Source organism: Lichenostomus cassidix, unplaced genomic scaffold (assembly GCF_008360975.1).
Source record: "Lichenostomus cassidix isolate B80296 unplaced genomic scaffold, HeHo_3.0 HiC_scaffold_39, whole genome shotgun sequence".
NCBI classification, from domain to species: domain Eukaryota; kingdom Metazoa; phylum Chordata; class Aves; order Passeriformes; family Meliphagidae; genus Lichenostomus; species Lichenostomus cassidix.
In genome coordinates, this window is record NW_028147446.1 from 1,396,551 (window position 1) to 1,419,754 (window position 23,204).

The window sequence follows — 23,204 nt, forward strand, 5'->3', positions numbered from 1 at the left end:
GGAAAACTTCGGAAAATCCCGATTTTTTGGGAGCTCTGGATGAGGTTTGGGGGGTGATGGTGATCCCGAAATTCCCTGGAAAATTTGGGATCGTTCTCTGGGATGAGCGAAACCTTTGGAATCCAATCTGGGATTTTGTCACTGCCTGGGATTTCCACCCCAAAATTCCCTGAATTTTAAGGATAATCCCAAATTTGGGGTCTTTTCCCACTTGTTTTTCCCTCGGGAAATGTGGGAAAAAAGGGAATTTTGGACATTCTGAGCAAATTTAAGCCACAATTTCTGGGATTTCCACCCCAAAATTCCCCAGATTTTAAGGATAAAACCCAATTTTGGATCTTTTCCCACCCGTTTTTCCCTCGGGATGAATCCTGGATTTCCCTGCCTGTTCCCTTTTCGTTCGACAAGATGGAAAATGTGGGGAAAAAAGGGAATTTTGGGCATTTTGAGCGAATTTAATCCACAATTCCTGGGAGGAACAGGTGGCTCCATCCATCTGGATCATCCCTCATCCCATAAAAAGCCCTAAACACCCCAAAATTCGGGATTTTCTCCCTAAAAACCCCTCGGTTTTCAGAAGGTTTGAGGAATCACCGATGTGACGTTGTTTTTTGGGATGAGAAAATCCAAAAAAATCGGATTTTTGGTTCGCTGCCTACAAAATATCCACAAAAACCAAAACCACTCTGAACACCTGGAATACAAAAACCCACTCCGGGATGCTTTTATTTGCTTTAATCTCAATTTTGGATTAATTTTTTATCCCCCTGGGGTGAGTTTTCACCTCGGGGTGGGAGAATTTCAGCATTTGGGGTTTGGGCTTCGCTCCAGATTTTTGGGATTCGCTCCCAATTCCCCTCAGGGTGGAGCAAAAACCTCGGAATAATTCCCACTTCATTTGCATCCCTTACCTTGAAGGTATTTTTAGTTTCTTGCCTGCCTTCTCCTTCCTCACCAGGGTAAATTTAGCTCTTTCTTCGCTCCCTCCTGTGCCTTTATCCTGAGAAATCCGGAGAAATCCCAGCTTTTTAACACCTCTTCCCTCCCAGTTTTCCCTATTTTTCCCTATTTTTCCCTCCTCCTCCTCCCCCGGGTCAAATCTGACCCGCCCTGCTCCAGGATTGATTGATTTTGGGATTGAATTCCCACCTTTTTAGGGCAGGAAAATCACTTTGTAGGGCAGGGAAAGGTGATTTTGGGGTTTTCCTTTATTTTAATTCCTGGTTTTTAGGGCGTCACTTTGTAGGGCAGGGAAAGGTGATTTTGGGGTTTTCCTTTATTTTAATTCCTGCTTTTTAGGGCAGGAAAATCACTTTTTAGGGCAGAAAAAAGGTGATTTTGGGATCCTCCTTTATTTTAATTCCCACGTTTCAGGCAGGGAAAGGTGATTTTGGGGTTTTCCTTTCTTTTAATTCCTGCTTTTTAGGGCGGGAAAATCACTTTTTAGGGCAGAAAAGAGGTGATTTTGGGAATTACATTTATTTTAATTCCTGCTTTTTAGGGCAGGGAAAGGTGATTTTTAGGTCCTCTTTTCATTTGTTTTAACTCCCTCTTTTTAGGGCAGAAAAAAGGTGATTTTGTGATCCTCCTTTATTTTATTTCCTGCTTTTTAAGGCAAGGAAAGGTGATTTTGGGATTTGCCTTTGTTTTGTTTTAATTCCCACTTTTTAGGGCAGAGAAAAGGTGATTTTGGGATTTTCCTTTATTTCTCCAGGTTGTTTTAATTCTCACATTTCAGGCAGAAAAAAGGTGATTTTGGGATCCTCCCTCATTTTAATTTCTGCTTTTTAGGTGGTTTTGGGATTCTCCTTTATTTCTCCAGGATTGTTTGAATTCCCACTTTTTAGGGGGATTTTGGGATCCTTTATTTTGTTTGAATTCCCACTTTTTAGGGCAGGAAAAGGTGATTTTGGGATGATTTATTTTTGGGTTTTGTTGCTCCTCCCAGGTTTCTCCAGGAAGGAAAATCTGATCCTCTCCATCACATCCCAAAATCCTCATTTTGGGGGGAATTTTTGTTGGGTTTTGTTTTTTTGGGAAATTGAAGTTGTGGGATTGAAATTTTTGGGATAAACTCAAAATTGCAGGATTGAAATTTTGGGATAAACACTAAATTTGCGTGAATTTTCGGGAGCTGCTTGGGGTGGATTTTTGGGAATTGCTGGGGATGGAGGTGATGTTGTTCCCTCAATGAATTTTGGGGTGGAAAAATCTCAGATTTGGCGACAAATGACCTCTTTTGGTCCTTCTGGTGGAACCAGAATGACACCAAAACCATTCCGAATTCCGCCTCACCCAAGCCCTCATTTTTACTCATTTTTACTCATTTTTACTCTTTTTTTTTACCTCATTTTCACTCATTTTTTAACCTAATTTTTCCTGATTTTTCCTGATTTTTCCCACAGATTTTCCCGCCAATCCCTCCCCCCGGCTTGCCGACGCCGCGCTCCGTTCCGCTCGACCCCTCAGCACCGCCGAGGGATGGAGAAATCCATCCCGGATTTCCTCGGAGAAGGAGGCAGAGCCCTCCTGATGCCCCCAGAACCAACCCCAGAGACTTTCCCCGCCCTGGATCACCCCCAGGGCGAAGAGCTTCGCGCCGCCTTCCTCCAGGACGCCAAAAAATCCGCGGAAAACCCGGCGCTGTCCGAGACGGAGCTGGAGGAGGACGCGTTTTACGGCGTGGAGGAGCTGGCGGCCATGAGGAACGAGGGGAAAGGTCCTGAGCTCAGGGAGGAACCTGATTTCTTCTCCTCGCTGGCCAGGCAGGAGCCTGACGTGGCCCTGGAAGCTCACGATGAGGCCGGTGAGTGACCAATGGTTGGGTTGGGTGGGTTGGGTTGGGTTGGGTTGGCTTGAGTTGAGTTTGAGTTGGGTTGGGTTGGGTTGAGTTGGGTTGGGTTGGTTGATTGGGTTGGGTTGGTTGAGTTGGGTTGGAATGGATGAGTTGGATTGGTTGAGTTGGTTTGGTTGGTTGGTTTGGTTGGTTGGGTTGGGTTGGTTTGATTGGGTTGAGTTGGGTTGGTTGATCTTCCCAGTGGTGGCACCAGCATGGTCTGTGGTGGTCGTTGGTTCTCTTGGTCATGGTGTTGATGCTCTTGATGTTGGTTCTCTTGATGCTGGTAGTCTTGGAGATGGTTTTGGGTCTCCTGGAGATGATTTTGGACCTCCTGGAGATGGTTTTGGATCTCCTAGGGATGGTTTTGGGTCTCCTGGGGATGGTTTTTGGTCTCCTGGAGATGGTTTTGGATCTCTTGGAGATGGTTTTGGGTCTCTTGATGTTGGTTTTCTTGATGTTGGCTGTCTTGGAGATGGTTTTGGATCTCCTGGGGATGGTTTTTGGATTTCCTGGAAATGGTTTTGGATCTCCTGGAAATGGTTTTGGATCTCCTGGAAATGGTTTTGGATCTCCTGGAAATGGTTTTGGATCTCCTGGAGATGGTTTTGGGTCTCTTGATGTTGGTTCTCTTGATGTTTGATCTCCTGGGGATGGTTTTGGATCTCCTAGGGATGGTTTGGGGTCTCCTGGAGATGGTTTTGGATCTATTGGAGATGGTTTTGGATCTCCTGGAGATGGTTTTGGACCTCCTGGAGATGGTGTTGGGTCTCTCATTATGATGCTGTTAGTTCTCCTGGGGTTGGTTTCTCCTGGGGTCGATTCTCCTGGAGTTGATTTCTCCTGCAGTTGGTTTTTCCTGGTGATGCTGTTGGTTCCCCTGGTGAGGCTGTTGGTTCTCCTGACGTTGGTTCCTCTTGCTGTTGGTTCTTCTGACGTTGGCTCTCTTGGTCCCGTTGGTTCTCTTAGTGTTGTGTTGGTTCTCCTGCATTGATGTTGAGCCTCTTGGTGATGATGTTGGCTCTTGGTGACATTGTTGGTTCTCCTGGAGTTGGTTTCTCCTGATGTTGGTTTCTCCTGGAGTTGGTTCTCTTGGTGATGATGTTGGCTCTTGGTGACATTGTTGGTTCCCCTGGTGATGATGTTGGTTTCTCCTGGAGTTGGTTCTCTTGGTGACATTGTTTGTTCCTCTGGTGATGCTGTTGGTTCTCCTGGAGTTGGTTTCTCCTGGAGTTGGTTTCTCCTGGAGTTGGTTCTCCTGCAGTTGGTTTCTCCTGGAGTTGGTTTTCATGGTGACATTGTTGGTTCCCCTGGTGATGCAGTTGGTTCTCCTGGAGTTGGTTCTCTTGGTGACGTTGTTGGTTTCTCCTGATGTTGGTTCTCTTGGTGACGTTGTTGGTTTCTCCTGATGTTGGTTCCCCTGGTGACATTGTTGGTTCTCCTATCGTTGGTTCTCCCATGGATGATGCTGAACCTCCTGGTGTTGGTGTTGACTCTCTTGGTGACATCATTGGTTTTCTTGGTGACATTGCTGGTTCTCTTGGTGACATCATTGGTTCTCTTGGTGACATCATTGGTTCTCTTGGTGACATCATTGGTTCTGTCAGTGACGTCATTGGTTCTGTCAGTGACATCATTGGTTCTGTCAGTGACGTCATTGGTTCTGTCAGTGACATCATTGGTTCTGTCAGTGACGTCATTTGTTCAATCGGTGACATCATTGGTTCTATCGGTGACATCATTGGTTCTCTCAGTGACGTCATTGGTTCTGTCAGTGACGTCATTGGTTCTGTCAGTGACATCATTGGTTCTCTCAGTGACATCATTGGTTCTCTCAGTGACGTCATTGGTTCTGTCAGTGACATCATTGGTTCTGTCAGTGACGTCATTGGTTCTATCGGTGACATCATTGGTTCTATCGGTGACATCATTGGTTCTGTCAGTGACATCATTGGTTCTGTCAGTGACATCATTGGTTCTCTCGGTGACATCATTGGTTCTCTCGGTGACATCATTGGTTCTCTCGGTGACATTGCTGGTTCTCTCTGTGACATCATTGGTTTTCTCGGTGACATCATTGGTTCTCTCAGTGACGTCATTGGTTCTCTCAGTGACACCATCAGTTCTCTCAGTGACGTCATTGATTTTCTTGGTGACATCATTGGTTCTCTTGGTGACATCGTTGGTTCTCTTGGTGACATCATTGGTTCTGTCAGTGGCATCATTGGTTCTGTCAGTGACATCATTGGTTTTCTTGGTGACGTCATTGGTTCTCTCGGTGACGTCATTGGTTCTCTCGGTGACATCATTGGTTCTCTCAGTGATATCATTGGTTCTCTCAGTGACGTCATTGGTTCTGTCAGTGACATCATTGGTTCTTTTTCCTTTGGGATTTTCCTTTGGGATTTTTCCCTCTTAAAGCTCCTCAAGTCCCCTTTGGGATTTTTTCCCTTCTAAAGGACCTCCTGCCTTTTCCAGCATTTTCCTTTGGGATTTCCCTTTGGGATTTCCCTTTGGGATTTTTCCCTCTTAAAGCTCCTCAAATCCCCTTTGGGATTTTCCTTTGGGATTTTTCCCTCTTAAAGCTCCTCAAATCCCCTTTGGGATTTTTTCCCTCCTAAAGGACCTCCCATCCTTTCCAGGATTTCCCTTTGGGATTTCCCTTTGGGATTTTTCCCTCTTAAAAAGCTTCATGTCCCCTTTGGGATTTTCCTTTGGGATTTTCCTTTGGGATTTTCCCCTCCTAAAGGACCTCCCGTCTTTTCCAGGATTTCCCTTTGGGATTTCCCTTTGGGATTTTCCTTTGGGATTTTCCTTTGGGATTTCCCTTTGGTATTTCCCTTTGGGATTTTCCCCTCCCTAAGGGATCTCTTTGGGGACAATCTCCTCCACCCCTGGCTGTCCCCCTTTTAGGATCGTTTCTCCCCGAGGTCCCTCTGTCCCTTATCTCCGGATTCTCCTCCCGGCGCCGTTGGGCTGAGCTTCCTTTGGGGTCAGCGACGGTTGGGGCCAATTTTGGGGTCAGCCTGTGGTTTGGGGTTGTGGTTAGGGCTGGGTGGAGCTGCTGCAGCTCTTCCTGGAGGTTTTGGGGTTTGTAGTTCTTCCCCAAAGTGTTTTGGGGTTTGTAGTTCTTCCTGAAGGTTTGTGGAGCTTTTAGCTCTTCCCCAAAGTTTTTGGGGTTTGTAGTTCTTCCCCAAAGTGTTTTGGGGTTTGTAGTTCTTCCCAAAGGCTTTTGGGGTTTGTAGTTCTTCCTAAAGGTTTTTGGGGTTTGTAGTTCTTCCCCAAGTTTTTTGGGGTTTGTAGTTCTTCCTGAAGGTTTTTTGGGGTTTTTAGCTCTTCCCCGAAGTTTTTTGGGGTTTGTAGTTCTTCCTAAAGAATTTTGGGGTCCTTACCTCTTCCCAAAGACTTTTGGGGTTGAGGAGATCTTCCCAAAGATTTCTGGGATCTGCAGCTCTTCCCAAAGACTTTTGGGGTTTTTATCTCTTTTCATCCCAAAATTTCATCCAGAAAAGATCCCTGTGGGATTTTTTTGGGGGTTTTTAATCCCAAAATTCCATCCTAGAAAGATCCATTTGGGATTTTCAGTGCTGTCCTGAGTGGGATTTTTGGGGTTTTCATCCCCAAATTCCACCCTGGAGAAGATCCATTTTTCATCCCAAAATTCCACCCAGGAAAGATCTGTCCTGAGTGGGATTTTTGGGGTTTTCATCCTAAAATTCCATCCAGAAAAGGTCCCTGTGGGATTTTTTTGGGGTTTTTAATCCCCAAATTCCATCCTGGCAAAGATCCATTTGGGATTTTGGGGGTTTTTCATCCCCAAATTCCATCCTGGCCAAGATCCGTTTGGGATTTTTGGGGTTTTCATTTTTGGGGTTTTCATCCCAAAATTCCATCCTGGCTAAGATCCATTTGGGATTTTTGGGGTTTTCATCCCAAAATTCCATCCTGGCTAAGATCCATTTGGGATTTTTGGGGTTTTCATCCCCAAATTCCATCCTGGAGAAGATCCTTTTGGGATATTTTGGGGTCCTCATCCCAAAATCCCACCCTTTAAAGACCCTTTTGGGATTTTTGGGGTTTTCATCCCCAAATCCCACCCTTTAAAGACCCTTTTGGGATTTTCCCCCACCTGCCCTGCCCATCTCCCCGTGGCTATAAATAAACCCCAAACTGGATCCCCAAATCCCCCAACGGCTGAGAGTTAAAAATAATCCTGAGGTGACAAAATTGGGATTTTCCAAACTAGGACACAACCTGATCCTTCAGCCCTCTGGGAATCTTACAAACTTCAAACTGGGATTTGGTTTTTGGGATGGAAAATCCCAATTTTTGGGGTGATTTTGGGTTTTTCGGGGATTTTTCTTGCTCTGCTCTTTTCCCCTGCTGTGTGTTTTTTGGGATTTGTGGAAAAGCCGAAATTTCCTGTGGGAAAAACTGAATTCCCCCCAAAAATTTGGGAATTTCAAGTGGATTTACAGCAATTTTGGGAGTAAAGAAAACGCTGTTCTCGATCTGGAATGGGAATGAGGAAAAATCCAAGGAATTTTATTCCATTCTCTGGAATTTTTCCCATTTTTTTCCCTTTTTTAGGAGAATTGGTGACACTTTTCCCGTTTTTGTCCCATTTTTCCTGGGAGAAAATGTAATTTTTTTAGGAGAAAACATGTTTTTTTTGGAGAAAACATAATTTTGGGGGAGAAAATACCATTTTATTGGGAGAAAACCTCACTTTTGGGGATTTTCCACCTCGTTAGCACAGCTGGAGCTTTTCCTGGAGTTTTTCCAGGAGTTTTTCCAGGAGCTTTTCCAGGATCTCCTCCCTTCTCAGATTTTATTTTTTTCCCTTTGATTTTTGATCTTTCCAGGGATTTTTTGGGGGATTTTTTTGTCCTTTCCCTGTTTGTTTCTCCTCCTCCCAACATTCCCAAAAATCCCTGGATTTGTTTTCCCATGGATTCTCTTCCTTCTGGATTTGCTCCTGAGATGTTTCTCTTTTTCCCAACATTCCCAAAAATTTCTGAGAAGCTTTAATTTCCCTGGGATGTTTCTCCTCCTCCCAAATTCCCAAAAATTTCTGGGAAGCTTTAATTTCCCTGAGATTCCTCTCCTCCCACCATTCCCAAAAATCCTCGGGAAGCTTTGATTTCCCTGAGATTTTTCTGGATCAAATAATTCCAGAGTTTTCTCCAACCAACTCCCAAATTTCCAAATATTTCTGGGAATATTTGATTTTCCTGAGATGTTTCTCCTCCTCCCAAATTCCCAAAAATTCCTGGGAAGCTTTAATTGCCCTGAGATGTTTCTCTTCTTCCCAACATTCCCAAAAATCCTGGGAAAGATCTGATTTTCCTGAGATGTTTTTCCTCCCAACATTCCCAAAAATCCTCAGGAAGATTTTATTTTCCTTGGATTTTTCTGGATCAAATCCTCCCCGAGTTTCCTCCAACCAACTCCCAAATTCCCAAATATTTCTGGGAATCGCTCCCAGCTCCGTGGCTCCCGGCAAGGCTGGGCTGTTCCTCCTGGATCCAATCCCAAATCCCAACTTGGGCCTCTTTTCTTGGAAAAACCACTCGGCAGCTTTTCCCGGGAAAGAGCAAAGTTCGGGAAAGACAAATAACGGAATTTTGGGTCCTTTTGGGGGAGTTTGTGGTGCTTGAGGAAGATGGGAATTCCTGGAGAGAATTTTGGGAAATTTGGGAATTTTGGGAATGTAGCTCCACCCCACCCACCCCCTCTTTGGAGCAGGAATTTAGGGAATTTTGGGAAATTTGGGAATTCTGGGAATTTTGGGAATATGGCTCCATCCCAGCCACCTCTCCTCGGAGCAGGAATTTTTGGAAATTTTTGGAATTTTAGGGATTTTGGCCATGCAGGGATTTTGGGAATTTTGGGAATGCGGCTCCATCCAGGAGCAGGAATTTTGGGAAATTTGGGAATTTTGGGAAATTTGGGAATTTTGGGAATGTGGCTCCATCCCAGCCACCTCTCCTTGGAGTGGGAAATTTGGGAATTTTTGGAATTTTCGGGATTTTGGCAATGCAGGGATTTTGGGAATTTTTGGAAATTTTGGGAATTTTTGGGAATTTTGGCCATGCAGGGATTTTGGGAATTTTGGGAAATTTGGGAATTTTGGGAATTTTGGCCATGCAGGGATTTTGGGAATTTTGGGAATGCGGCTCCATCCAGGCCATCTCTCCCTGGAGCAGGAATTTTGAGAATTTTGGGAAATTAGGGAATTTTGGGAATTTTGGCAATGCAGGGATTTTGGGAATTTTGGGAAATTTGGGAATTTTGGGAATTCACCTCCATCCCCCCAGCAGGAATTCCGGGATCTCCTCCTCCTCCTCCTCCCATCAATCCCAATTTTCCATCGGATTTCCCCAGAAATCAATCCTCTCAATCCCAACTCACCAACCCAACCCCAAAACCTCCGGAATTCCCACGACCATCCCGGAATTTCCCTTTTCCTCAGAAAAACCTCCTTTTCCATGTTTTTTTCCATGTTTTCCAGATGAGCCTGACGCTGCTCTGTCCGGAGCTGTCCAGGATCTCCGCAGTCAGCTGGGGTGAGTTTGCCTGCTTTTCCCTGGAATTTTCCTGTTTTTTCCTGGAATTTTCCTGGTTTTCCCTGGAATTTCCCTGTTTTTTCCTGGAATTTTCCTGGTTTTTCCTGGAATTTCCCCTTTTTTCCTGGAATTTTCCAGTTTTTTTTCTGGAATTGTCCTGGTTTTTCCTGGAATTTTCCTGGTTTTTCCTGGAATTTCCCTGGTTTTTCCTGGAATTATCCTGATCTTCCTGGAATTTTCCAGGTTTTTCCTGGAATTTTCCAGTTTTTTCCTGGAATTTTCCTGCTTTTCCTGGAATTTTCCAGTTTTTCCCCTGGAATTTTCCTGGTTTTCATGGAATTTTCCTGGTTTTTCCTGGAATTTTCCTGGTTTTCACTGGAATTAGCCTGATCTTCCTGGAATTTTCCAGGTTTTTCCTGGAATTTTCAGGTTTTCTTGGATTTCCTGGTTTTCCTGGAATTTTCCTGGTTTTTCCCTGGAATCATCCCAGTATTGTTATCCCAGAAATCCCATTTTCATCTCCCGAAAATTCCCTTTTTATCTCCCAAAAAATTCCCTTTTGATCTCCCAAAATCCCATTTTTAACCCCCAAAACTCCCTTTTTAACCCACATAAATCCCATTTTCAACTGTCAAAAATTCCCATTCTTAACCCCCAAAGATTCCCATTTCTAACCCCTAAAATCCCATTTTCAACTCCCAAAATCTCCTTTTCTAACCCCCAAAATTCCCATTTTTAATGATGAAAAATCCCAATTTTAACTCCCAAAATCCCCTTTTTAAACCCCCAAAATCCCTATTTTAACTCCCAAAATCATTTTAACCCCCAATTTTAACCCCTAAAATTTCATTTTTAGCTTATTTTAACTCCCAAGTCCTTTTTAAACCCCCAAAATTCCCATTTTTAACCCCCAAAATTCCATTTCTAACCCCCAAAAATTCCATTTTTAACCCGATTTTAACCCCCAAAATTCCCATTTTCAACCCCAAAATCCAATTTCTCACTCCACAATTCGCCCAGCCGTCGGATGCCTGTTCCCGCCGTCCCTTTTCCGGAACGTTCCCGGCGCCGTTCCCTGGGATTCCCGCGGCTCCGGAAAACCCGCCGAGGAAAGCACTTTAGAGGGAATTCCCGGACTGAAGGAATCCCCGGAATCCCCTTTTTCCCTGGAATCCCAGGCGGTCACCACCGTCCGCCTGGACCCGGACACTCCGGACGGCGGGAACTCCCCGCTGGACTCTCCTCGGCCGGAAATCCCGCCGGAAAAATATCCCCAAAACGAACCAAAGCGACCGGAAAACTCCGGGAAAAACGCCCAGCGGTTGGATTGGAGAACTCCCGGCGATCCCAAAAAAACCCCGGAGGGCTCGGAATTCCGAGGCCAGCCCCGCAAATCCAAAGGGAAACCCGCCGAGATTTCCCGGCTGGAATTCCCCAAACCTGACTGGGTCGTCCCGAAAATCGGGAAGAGATCCTGGACGGTGAACGTGGCCGAGGATTCCGCGGAGCTCTCCCTGGAGCCGACTCCGTGCAGCTCCTTCGAGGTGGAGCTCCGCCCGTTCATCCTCCTGGAGGAGCCGGAGAAGGAGGAGAGCGCGGAGCTCATCCAGGAGGACAATCCGGATGTTTTCACCTGCATCGAGTGCAGCATCTACTTCCGCAAGAAGCAGCACCTGATGGACCACATGGTGCAGCACAACCGCGACGGAGATTCCTCCTCCTCCTCCGGAATGCAGTCCCGCTTCTCCTGCGGCGAGTGCGGCTGGAATTTCGGCGACCCCGACGCGCTGGAGCAGCACCGGCGGCTCCACCAGGAATCCCGGGAGAAAATCCTGGAGGAGATCCAGAAGCTGAACGAGTTCCCGGACGAAGGGAGGGAAGCCAGGCTGCAGTGCCCAAAATGCGTTTTCGGCACGAACTCCTCCAAAATTTTCGTCCAGCACGCCAAGATGCACGTGAAGGAGAGGAAAGATCAGGGATCCAGGAATTCCAACCTTTTCGGGGAATTCCGGGATAATCCCTACAAATCCTTCCAACCCGACGAGCTTCCCGCCGCGCCGGGGAAATCCCACAATTCCTGCGGCCTCTGCGGCTTCCCGGCGCCCACGGAGCACATCCTGAAGGAGCACATGAGATATTCCCATTCCCGCTTCTCCTGGGAGCATCCCGAGAACTTGGACGACGATCCCAACCAGCCCGGAACCAGCAGGGATTCCTACAGCCCCACCCGGCCCGGCCGCTTCTCCGACATGGAATTCTTCGGGAAGAATCCCGAGCGGTTCTTACCGCCCGGGTCGCGGGAAGGTTCGGCCGGTTTCGATTCCGGTTTCGATTCCGGTTTCGATTCCGGTTTCGGAATTCATCACGCCAGGTTGGAGAAGAGCGATGGATCGGCCAAGAAGGAGCACCGCGGGTTCCACGCCAGGAAAGCGGCGCCGTATCCCAAAAATCTGGGAATTGCCGGATTTCCCTCGCCCAAAGCGTATTCCCAGCTGGCGTTGCAGCAGCTGAAGAGGAGAGCGAGCGCCCAACATCTGGAAGGCGACGGTGACCACTGGGTGGCCGAGGAGGAGGAGATGGACGTTGATTTGGCCACCAGAACCGCCCAGGTGGCCACCAAATGCGCCGCCAAGCCCGTCGTGGTCCCTCAGGCCGCGTTGGACCTCAAGAGGACCTTCAGGAGCACCCTGAAGGCCACCGAGGTGACCTCGGAGGAGCAGCAGCACCAGCTGAGGATGATGGTCCCCGTGGTGCTCCTGGAGGAGATGACAACCAAATCCACCAAGAGACCACGAGGGAAGATCTACAAGAAGAAACTCCTCCAACCTCCACCTCCTCCACCTCCACCTCACCGAGAGTTCCTTCTGGAAGATCCTCTCCCATTGGATGTCCTCCTGCTGGACGCTCCTTTGGAAGATCCCCTGGAGCTCGATGACCTCCTGGACTCCGAGTCGGCCATGTTGAAGAACGAGGAGCGCAAATGTCCCTATTGCCCCGACCGCTTCCACAACGGCATCGGGCTGGCCAATCACGTGCGAGGTCACCTCAACCGCGTCGGCGTCAGCTACAACGTGCGGCACTTCATCTCCGCCGAGGAGGTCAAGGCCATCGAGCAGAAGTTCTCCTTCCAGAAGAAGAAGAAGAAAGGTGAGGGGTTGGGTTGGGTCTGGGTGGGTTTTGGGGAACATCTGGAGGTGGTTTTTGGGGAATCTCTGGGATTGGTTATTGAGGAACATCTAGGATTGGTTCCTGGTGGTGTTGAATTTTTGAGAAACGTCTGGAGGTGGGTTTTGGGGAACATCTGGGATTGGTTCCTGGTGCAGTTGAGTTTTTGGAGAACATCTGGGATTGGTTCCTGGTGGTGTTGAGATTTTGGGGAACATCTGGGATTGGTTCTTGAGGAACATCTGGGATTGGTTCTTAGTGGTGGTTTTGGGGAACATCTGGGATTGGTTCCTGGTGATGTTGAGATTTTGGGGAACATCTGGGATTGGGTTTTGAGGAACATCTAGGATTGGTTCCTGGTGGTTTCTGAGGAACATCTGGAGGTGGGTTTTAAAGAACATCTGGGATTGGTTCCTGGTGCTGTTGAGTTTTTGGAGAACATCTGGGATTGGTTCTTGAGGAACATCTGGGATTGGTTCTTGGTGGTTTCTGAGGAACTTCTGGGATTGTTTTTTGGGGAACATCTGGGATTGGTTCTTGGTTGTTTTTGAGGAACGTCTGGGGATGGTTTTTGATGTTTTTTCATGGATCTTGGGGAGTTTTGTTGGATTTTATTGGGTTTTATTGGGTTTTGGTGGTTTTTGTTGAGTTTTTGGTGAGTTTTGATGGGTTTTTGGTGGGTTTTGGAGGTTTAGGATAGATTTTGACCGATTTCGGATGGTTTTTGGTTAATTTTGTTGGGTTTCGATGGCTTTTGTTTGGTTTGGATGGTTTTGGGTGGGTTTTGGTGTTTTTTCATGGCTTTTAGTGTTTTTTGTTGGATTTTCATGGGTTTTTGATGGGGTTTTGATGGATTTTATTGGATTTTTCCTAGATTTTGTTGGGTTTTTGGTGGATTTAGTTGGGTTTTTGGTGGATTTTATTAGGTTTTTGGTGGATTTTGTGGGGTTTTCCTGGATTTTATTGGGTTTTTGGTGGATTATGTTAAGTTTTTGCTGGATTTTGATGGGGTTTTGCTGGATTTTGATGAATTTTCCTGGATTCTGATGCCATTCTTGACTATTTCCCCCTCTCAGTGGCCAACTTCGACCCCAGCATGTTCAGCCTGATGGGATGAGTTTTGATGGTTTTTTATGGGGTTTTGATGGTTTTTGATGAGGTTTTGATGGATTTTGATGAGGTTTTGATGGGTTTTGATGGTTTTTGATGGGGTTTTGATGGGGTTTTGATGAGGTTTTGATGGTTTTTTTATGAGGTTTTGATGATTTTTGATGGGTTTTGATGGTTTTTGATGGGGTTTTGATGGGTTTTGATGGTTTTTGATGGGGTTTTGATGGGTTTTGATGGGTTTTGATGGGTTTTGATGGGGTTTTGATGAAGTTTTGATGAGGTTTTTGGTGTTTTTTCATGGATTTAGATGGGGTTTTTGCTGGATTTTGTTATTTTTTTCCTGGATTCTGATTCCATCTCTCACCCTTTTCCCCTCCCAGTGGCCAACTTTGACCCCAGCATGTTCAGCCTGATGGGATGGATTTTGATGGGATTTTGCTAGATTTGGATGTAGTTTTGGTGTTTTCTCATGGATTTTGATGGGGTTTTGATAGATTTCGATGGGGTTTTTGCTGGAATTTGTTATTTTTTCCCTGGAATTTAATGAATTTTTGTACTCCCTCCCCCTGCAGTGGCCAACTTCGACCCCAGCACGTTCAGCCTGATGGGCTGAATTTGGATGTTTTTTGATGGAATTTTGGTAGATTTTGATGGGGTTTTTGCTGGATTTTCTTATTTTTTCCCTGGAATTTAATGAATTTTTGTACTCTCTCCTTTCCCAGTGGCCAACTTCGACCCCAGCACGTTCAGCCTGATGGGATGAATTTGGATGGTTTTGATGGGGTTTTGATGGTTTTTGATGAGGTTTTGATGGATTTTGATGGGTATGATGAGGTTTTGATGGGGTTTTGATGGATTTTTGGTGTTTTTTGCTGGATTTTGATGGGGTTTTTCCTGTTTTTTAATCAATTTTTGTACCCTTTTCCCCTCCCAGTGGCCAACTTTGACCCCAGCACGTTCAGCCTGATGGGATGAGTTTTGATGGTTTTTATGGGATTTGGATGGGGTTTTGGTAGATTTTGATGGTTTTTGATGAGGTTTTGGTGGGTTTTGATGAGGTTTTGATGGGTTTTGATGGATTTTGATGAGGTTTTGATGAGGTTTTGATGGGTTTTGATGGATTTTTGGTGTTTCTTCATGGATTTTGATGGGGTTTTTGCTCAAATTTGTTATTTTTTCCCTAGATTCTAATGAATTTTTCTACCCTCTCCTTTCCCAGTGGCCAACTTCGACCCCAGCACGTTCAGCCTGATGCGCTGGATTTGGATGGGATTTTGGTAGATTTTGATGGGATTTTGGTAGATTTTGATGGATTTTATTGGGATTTTGGTAGATTTTGATGGGATTTTGGTCGATTTTGATGGATTTTCATGGGGTTTTTGCTGGAATTTGTTATTTTTTCCCTGGAATTTAATGAATTTTTGTACTCTCTCCCCTCCCAGTGGCCAACTTCGACCCCAGCACGTTCAGCCTGATGCGCTGCGAGTTCTGCGGCGCCGGCTTCGACACCCGCGCCGGTCTCTCCAGCCACGCCCGCGCCCACCTGCGCGACTTCGGCATCACCAACTGGGAGCTGACCATCAGCCCCATCCACATCCTCAAGGAGCTGCTGGCCAACTGCCCGCAGCACCCCGAGCTGCTCCGCGCCGCGCTGGCCGAGGACAGGGAGAGCCAGGGGCTGTTGGGGATGAGGAAGGCTGGAGGAGCGGCCGGGGCGGCGTTCCCCACGGCATGGGGAGAGGAGGGGCTGCAGAGCTATGGGGATGGTGAGTGAGGGAGTGGATTTTGGGGGAAATTTGGGGGGTTTGGGTGAGGGGAGGTGTGGTGGGGGTTGGGGAAGAGTTTGGGAGGTTTTGGGGAAAATTTGGAGGAAATTTGGGGGGATTTGGGGGAAATTTGGAGGGAATTTGGGAGAAATTTGTGAGAAATTAAGAGAAATTTGGAAGAAATTTGAGAGGAATTGGGAGAAATTGAGAGAAATTGGGATGCAGAAATTGGGAGAAATGTGGGAGAAATTTAGGAGAAATTTGGGAGAAATCTGGGGGAAATTTGGAAGACGTTTGTGAGAAATGGAGAGAAATTTGGGGGAAATGAAGAGAAATTTGGGCTGAGGAAGGCTGGAGGATCGGCCGGGGCGGCGTTCCCCGCGGTGTGGGGAGAGGAGGGGCTGCAGAGCTATGGGGATGGTGAGTGAGGGAGTGGGGAGTTTGGGGGGTTTGGGAGGATTTGGAGAAATTTGGAAGAAATTTGGGGAGTTTGGGGAATTTGTGGGAATTTGTGGGGGATTTAGGAGGAATTTGGGGGAAATTAAGGAGAAATTGGGAGAAATTTGGAGAAATTTGGGATGTGGAATTGGGGGAAATGTGGGAGAAATTGAAAGAAATTTGGGAGAAATTGAGAGAAGTTTGGGGGAAATTTGGGAGAAATTTGGGAGAAGTTTGGGGGAAATTGGGAGAAATTTGGGAGAAATTTGAGAGGAATTGGGAGAAATTGAGAGAAATTGGGATGCAGAAATTGGGAGAAATTTGGGGGAAATTTAGGAGAAATTTGGGAGAAATCTGGGGGAAATTTGGAAGAAGTTTGTGAGAAATGGAGAGAAAATTGGGGGAAATGGAGAGAAATTTGGGATGAGGAAGGCTGGAGGAGCGGCCGGGGCGGCGTTCCCCGCGGCCTGGGGAGAGGAGGGGCTGCAGAGCTATGGGGATGGTGAGTGAGGGAGTGGGGATTTTGGGGGGGGATTGGGGGAAATTTGGGGGGAATTTGGGGGTTTTGGGAGAAATTTGGGGGAAATTTTGGAAGAAATTGGAGAAATTTGGGGGAAATTGGGAGGAATTTGGGGAAAATTTCGGAGAAATGTGGAAGAAATGGAGAGAAATTTGGAGGAAATTTGGGAGAAATTTGGGGGAATTTGGGGGAAATTGAGAGGAATTCGAGGGAAATTTGGGGGAATTTGGGAGAAATTGAGAGAATTTGGGATGCAGAAATTGGGAGAAATGTGGGAGAAATTTGGGGGAAATTTAGGAGAAATTTGGGGGAAATTTGAGAGAAATTTGGGGGAATTGGGAGGAATTTGGGATGTGGAAATTAGGAGAAATTTGGGAGGAATTGAGAGAAATTTGGGGAAATTTAGGGGAAATGAAGAGAAATTTGGAAGAAATTTGAGAGGAATTGGGAGAAATTGAGAGAATTTGGGATGCGGAAATTGGGAGAAGTTTGAGAGAAATTTAGGAGAAATTGGGAGAAATTTGGGAGGAATTTGGGGGAATTTGGAGGAATTTGGGGGAAATTGGGAGAAATTTGAGAGAAATTTGGGGGAAATTGAGAGAAACTGAGAGAAATTTGGGATGTGGAAATTGGGAGAAGTTTGGGAGAAATTTGGGAGAAGTTGGGAGGAATTTGGGAGAAATTGAGAGAATTTGGTATGCAGAAATTGGGAGAAGTTTGGGAGAAATTTGGAAGAAAATTTGAGAAATTTGGGAGAAATTTGGGGGAAATTGAGAGAAATTTGTGAGAAATTGGGAGCAATTTGGGAGAAATGTGGAAGAAATTTAGGAGAAATTTGGAGAAATTTGGAGAAATTAGGAGAAATTTGGGAGAAATTGAGAAAAATTTGGGAGAAATTGAGAAAAATTTGGAAGAAATTTGGGAGAAATGTGGAGTTTGGGGTTGATTTGGTGGCTTTTGGATTTTGGAGATTTGGGACAAATTTGGGAGAACTTTGGGAGAAATTTGGGATCTTTGCCACCTCAGGGAGAACATTTCCTCCCAACTCCATCATTTTCCCACCCAGGAAATCCCAAATTCCTCCAATTCATCCCAAAACACCCAAAAAATCCCATTTTTTTCCCCAGAAAATCCCATTTTTTCCCAAATTTCCCTCCCTGTGCAAACTCTGGGATCAGAATTGGATTTTTGGGATTTATTCCTTTTTTCCTGGAGCTTTTTTGGGGATTCAAATTCCCCCTGGATTTGGGAAATTTGGGGGATTTGAGGGGAATTTGGGGGAATTTTGGGGAGATTTGAGGGAATTGAGGGGAATTTCAGGGATTTTAGGGAATGGAGTTAAAAGGGGATTTGAGGGAATTTAGGGAATTTAGGGGAATTTAGGGGAATTTTAGGGATTTTAAGGGAACGGAATTAAAGGGGATTTGGGGGAATTTAAGGGGATTTAATGGAATTGTTAGGGAGTTTTTATGGAATTTTTAGGGAATTTTAAGGGGATTTTTAGGGAATTTTAATGGAATTCTAAGGGAATTTTAATGGGATTTTAAGGGAATTTTAATGGAATTTTTAGGGAATTTTAAGGGGATTTTAATGGAATTTAAGGGGATTTTAATGGAATTTTAAGGGGATTTTAGGGATTTGGGGTTTAAAGAAATCCAGGGAATTCCCAATTCCCACTATTCCCCAATTCCCATCCCCAAATTCCTCACTCTTCCCACTCTTCACCCCTTTTTTCACCTTTTTTCCTCATTTTTCCCCAATTCCTATTCCCTTTCCTCCCACTATTTCCATCTCCCATCTCTTCCCACTCTTTATCCCATTTTTCCCCTTTTTCCCTTCTTTTTCCCCATTTTCCCCCTTTTTCCCATTTTCCCAATTTTTTCCCATTTTTCACATTTCCTCCTTTATTTCCCCTTTATTTCCCCATTTCTCCATTTTCCCATTTTCCCCCTTTTTCCCATTTTCCCCTTTTTTTCCCATTTTCCCCTTTATTTCCCTTTTTTTCCATTTTCCCCATTTTTCCCATTTTCCCCATTTTTTCCCATTTTCCCCTTTATTTTCTCATTCCCCCATTTCCCCCATTTTTCCCATTTCCCCATTTTTTCCCATTTCTCCCATTTTTCCATTTATTTCCCCATTTTCCCCATTATTTCCCCATTATTTCCCCATTATGTCCCCATTATTTTCCCATTATTTTCCCATTATTTTCCCATTTCCCCCTTTGTTTCCATTTCCCCCTTTATTTCCATTTCCCCATTTTTCCCCATTTTTCCCATTTATTTCCCATTTATTTCCCATTTATTTCCCATTTATTTCCCATTTATTTCCCAATTCCTCCTCCCAATCCCCCATCCCCACTCGGCGCTCGCCCTCTCTCCCCTGGCCCGCTCGGTGTCTCGGCGCTCCCCGCGCCGCCCTGGCGGGCTCCCCGCGTGCTCGGCTCCAACATGGCGGCCTCCACCGCGGCCTCCCCCGCCGCGCCGCCGCCGCCCAAACTCACCAAAGCCGCCGCCGCCCCGAGGCCCCGCGACCGCGACCGCGGCGCCGACGGCGAGCCCGAGCCCCCCGCCGCCCCGGAGCCGGGTGAGCGCTCCTCCCCGCCCGCCCGCCGCTCCCCGCCGAGCCCGCGGCCCTCCCCGCCGCGCCCGCCGCTCCCCTCCCGGCCTGCCGTTCCCTCACGCCGAGCCCTGCCGGTACCGGGCCGCAACGCCGCCCAGCCCCGGGAGCGGCGGGGAGCCAGCGCCGGGCGCCGCGGGGAGGCGGAAAGCCCCGAGCCGCCGCCCTCCTTTGTCCCGAGCGCCGCTCCGCTTTGTCCCCGCGGGAGGCCCGAGCGGCGGCGGCGGGGCTGCGACCGGCAGTGCTCCGGGCCTCGGACCGGCAATGCTCCGGGCCTGCGACCGGCAGTGCTCCGGGCCTCGTACCGGCAGTGCTCCTCCTTACCGGGGGTGCTCCGGGCCTCGTACCGGGGCTGCTCGGGGCTCCGTACCGGGAGTGCTCCTGCTTACCGGGGATGTACCGGGGCTCCTTACCGGGCATGTACCGGGGCCTGCTCACCGGGGATGCTCCTCCTTACCAGGGCTGCTCCGGGCCCCTTACCGGGAGTGCTCGGTGCCTCTTACCGGGGATGCTCCTGCTTACCGGGAGTGCTCGGGGCTGCTTACCGGGGATGCTCGGGGCCTCTTACCGGGCCGTTCCCGGCGCTCCCAGCCCGTTCTCCCGGGACTCTGGGCGGCTCCCGGTGCTTCCAGCCCGGGAAATGATCGTTTGCCTCCAGCGCGGTGCCCCGGGGGATTCCCGCTTTGGCCAGCCCGGTTCTTCCCAGCCCGGTTCTTCCCAGCCCGGTTCTTCCCAGCCCGGTTCTTCCCAGCTCGGTTCCCCGAGGAGCTCCCGGTTTCTCTCTCCCGGTTCTTCCCATCCCAGTTCCTCCATCCCGGTTATTCCCATCCCGGTTTCTCCCTCCCGGTTGTTTCCCTCCCGGTTTCTCTCTCCCGGTTCTTCCCATCCCAATTCTTCCCTCCTGGTTTCTCCATCCCGGGATGTCCCCAGCCTGTCGCTGTCCCTTTTGTCCCCTTCTCCTGTCCCTTCTCCTGTCCCTTCTCCTGTCCCTTCTCCTGTCCCTTCTGTCCCTTTCCCTGTCCCTTCTGTCCCTCCTCCTGTCCCTTCTCCTGTCACCTTCTCCTGTCACCTCCTCCTGTCCCTTCTCCTGTCCCCTTCTCCTGTCCCTTCTCCTGTCCCCTTCTCCTGTCACCTTCTGTCCCTTTCCCTGTCACCTTCTCCTGTCCCTTCTCCTGTCCCTCCTGTCACCTTCTCCTGTCCCCTCCCCTGCAGGGCTCTGCCTGTCCCTGCTGCCAGCACCTTGGCCTGTCCCTGTCACCTCCCTGCAGGGAGATGCCACCAGCCCTGTCACCTCCCTGCCACCACCTGTCCCTGTCCCCTTTAGGGACCTGTCCCTGTCCCCTCTGTGCCAGGAGATGCCACCAGCCCTGTCCCTGTCCCTGTCCCCTCCTCACAGGGAGATGCCACCAGCCCTGTCCCCTCCCTGCCAGCACCTTGTCCTGTCCCTGTCACCTCCCTGCAGGGAGATGCCACCAGCCCTGTCCCCTCTCTGCCACCACCTGTCCCTGTCCCCTTTAGGGACCTGTCACCACCTCTGTCCCCTCCCTGCCAGGACCTGTCCCTGTCCCAGGATCTGTCACCTCTGTGCAGGGAGATGCCACCACCCTTGTCCCTGTCCCCTTAAGGGATCTGTCCTTGTCACCTCCCTGCAGGGAGGTGCCACCACCCCTGTCACCTCCCTTTAGGGACCTGGCCCTGTCCCCTTTAGGGACCTGGTGCTGTCCCTGTCCCCTTTAGGGACCTGCCACCACCTCTGTCCCCTGCTGGTAGATGTCACCACCCTTGTCACCTCCCCTTTAGGGATCTGTCCCTGTCCTGTCCCCTCCCTGCCAGGAGATGCCACCACCTCTGTCACCTCCCCTTTAGGGACCTGTCGCTGTCCCCTGCTGGCAGATGTCACCTCTCGGTGTCACCTCTGGATGTCACCTCCCCTTTAGGGACCTGGAGCTGTCCCCTGCTGGCAGATGTCACCTCTCGATGTCACCTCCCCGTTAGGGACCTGGCCCTGTCACCTCCTCTTTAGGGACCTGTCCCTGTCCCTGTCCCCTTTAGGGACCTGCCACCACCTCTGTCCCCTGCTGGCAGATGTCACCACCCCTGTCACCTCCTCCTTAGGGACCTGGAGCTGTCCCTGTCCCCTCCCTGCCAGGAGATGTCACCACCTCTGTCCCCTCCCTTTAGGGACCTGGCCCTGTCCCCTGCTGGCAGATGTCACCTCTCCATGTCACCTCTGGATGTCACCTCCCCGTTAGGGACCTGTCCCTGTCCCCTGCTGGCAGATGTCACCTCTGGATGTCACCTCGCTGTTAGGGACCTGTCCCTGTCCCTGTCACCTCCCCTTTAGGGACCTGTCCCTGTCCTTGTCCCCAAAGTCCTCCTGGAGCAGCTTTGCTCCCTCGGAAAATCCCAAATTCCCTTGGAAAATCCCAAATCCCTCTGGAAAAATCCCATTTTTTCCCCTCAGAACATCCCAAAAACCCCAAATTTCCCCCAAAAAACCCCAAATCCCTCTGGAAAATCCCATTTTTTCCCCTCAGAACATCCCAAAAACCCCACATTTTCCCCAAAATCCCCCCAAAAAACCCAGATCACCCCAAATTTCTCCCCACAGTGGTGGCTCCCCCTGAGGACACTCTGGTTGCCATGGAGGTTGGATCTCCTCCCTCCATCCCCAAAAATCCCCCAAAAACCCCAAATTTTCCCTGAAAAATCCCAAATACCCTCAGAAAATCCCCAATCCTTCTGGAAAAATCCCATTTTTTCCCCTCAGAACATCCCAAAATCCCCCCAAAAAGCCCCAAAATTCCCCCAAAACTCCAAAATTCCCTGAAAAAACCCCAAATTTCACCTGAAAAACCCCAAAATTCTCCCAAAAAGCTGCAATATTCCCCCGAAAAACCCCAAATTTTCTCTGAAAAACCCCAAAAACCACCCAATTCCCCCCAACAAAACCCAAAATCACCCCAAATTTCTCCCCACAGTGGTGGCTCCCCCCGAGGAGGCTCTGGTTGCCATGGAGGTTGGATCTCCTCCCTCCATCCCCAAAAATCCCCAAAATTCACCCCAAAAACCCCAAATTCCCTCTGAAAAAACCCAGAATTCCCCCAAAATTCTCCGAAAAACCCCAGAAAACCCCGAATTCCTCTCCGAAAATCCCACATTCCCCTGGAAAAATCCCATTTTTTTCCCCTCAGAACATCCGAAAAACCCCAAAAATCCCCCAAATTCCCCTGAAAAACCCCAAATTTTCCCCAAAAAACCCCCAAAATCACCCAAATTTCTCCCCGCAGTGGTGGCTCCCCCCGAGGAGGCTCTGCTGGCCATGGAGGTTGGATCTCCTCCTGCCATCCCCAAAAATCCCCAAAATTCCCCAAAAAACCCAGAATTCCCTCAAAATCCCCCCAAAAACCCCAAATTTCCCCTGAAACCCCAAAATCCCCAAAACCCCAAAATTCCCCAAAACCCCAAAAATCCCAAAATTCCGAAAACCCCAAATCCCTGTGGAAAAATCCCATTTTTTCCCCTCAGAACATCCCAAAAATCCCCCAAATTCCCCCGAAAAACCCCAAAACCCCCCAAAATCACCCCAATTTCTCCCCGCAGTGGTGGCTCCCCCGGAGGAGGCTCTGCTGGCCATGGAGGTTGGATCTCCTCCCTCCATCCCCAAAAACCCGCTGGGGAATCTCCCCCTGGAGCAGCAGCAGCAGCAGGCAGCAGCCAGGATCGGAGCAAAGCTCTCCCCGGAGCGCAAAGCTGAACCCCACGAGCAAAAAGGTGCGAAATTTGGGGATTTTGGGGGTTTTTGGGGGATTTTTTTGGGATTTTTGTGGGATTTTGGGGGATTTTTCGGGGATTTTTCAGGATTTTCTGGGATTTTTACAGGATTTTTCATGTTTTTTGGGGGATTTTTTGGGATTTTCGGGGATTTTTTTGGGATTTTTGGGGGATTTTTTTTGGATTTTTCGGGATTTTCTGGGATTTTTACAGGATTTTTCATGTTTTTTGGGGGATTTTTTGGGATTTTTTGGGGATTTTTTTGGGAATTTTGGGGGATTTTGGGATATTTTTGGGGGTTTTTTGGGGATTTTTTGGGGATTTTGCGGGATTTTCTAGGATTTTTACAGGATTTTTCATGTTTTTTGGGGGATTTTTTGGGATTTTGTGGGATTTTTTTGGGATTTTGC

The 23,204-nt window shown here is 48.1% G+C and overlaps 1 protein-coding gene across 1 annotated transcript in view; it reads left to right on the forward strand.

The window, feature by feature from the left end:
- The first annotated feature begins 2,378 nt into the window (after positions 1-2,378).
- Positions 2,379-23,204, forward strand: part of LOC146422675 (protein Wiz-like) — a 36,736-nt gene continuing 15,910 nt past the window's right edge. The window contains exons 1-4 of the mRNA XM_085045782.1: positions 2,379-2,806; positions 9,351-9,405; positions 10,433-12,552; positions 15,123-15,446. Of these exons, the coding sequence (XP_084901908.1) occupies positions 2,482-2,806; positions 9,351-9,405; positions 10,433-12,552; positions 15,123-15,446 (2,824 nt within the window). The 5' untranslated portion in view covers positions 2,379-2,481. The remainder of the gene's footprint in view (positions 2,807-9,350; positions 9,406-10,432; positions 12,553-15,122; positions 15,447-23,204) is intronic.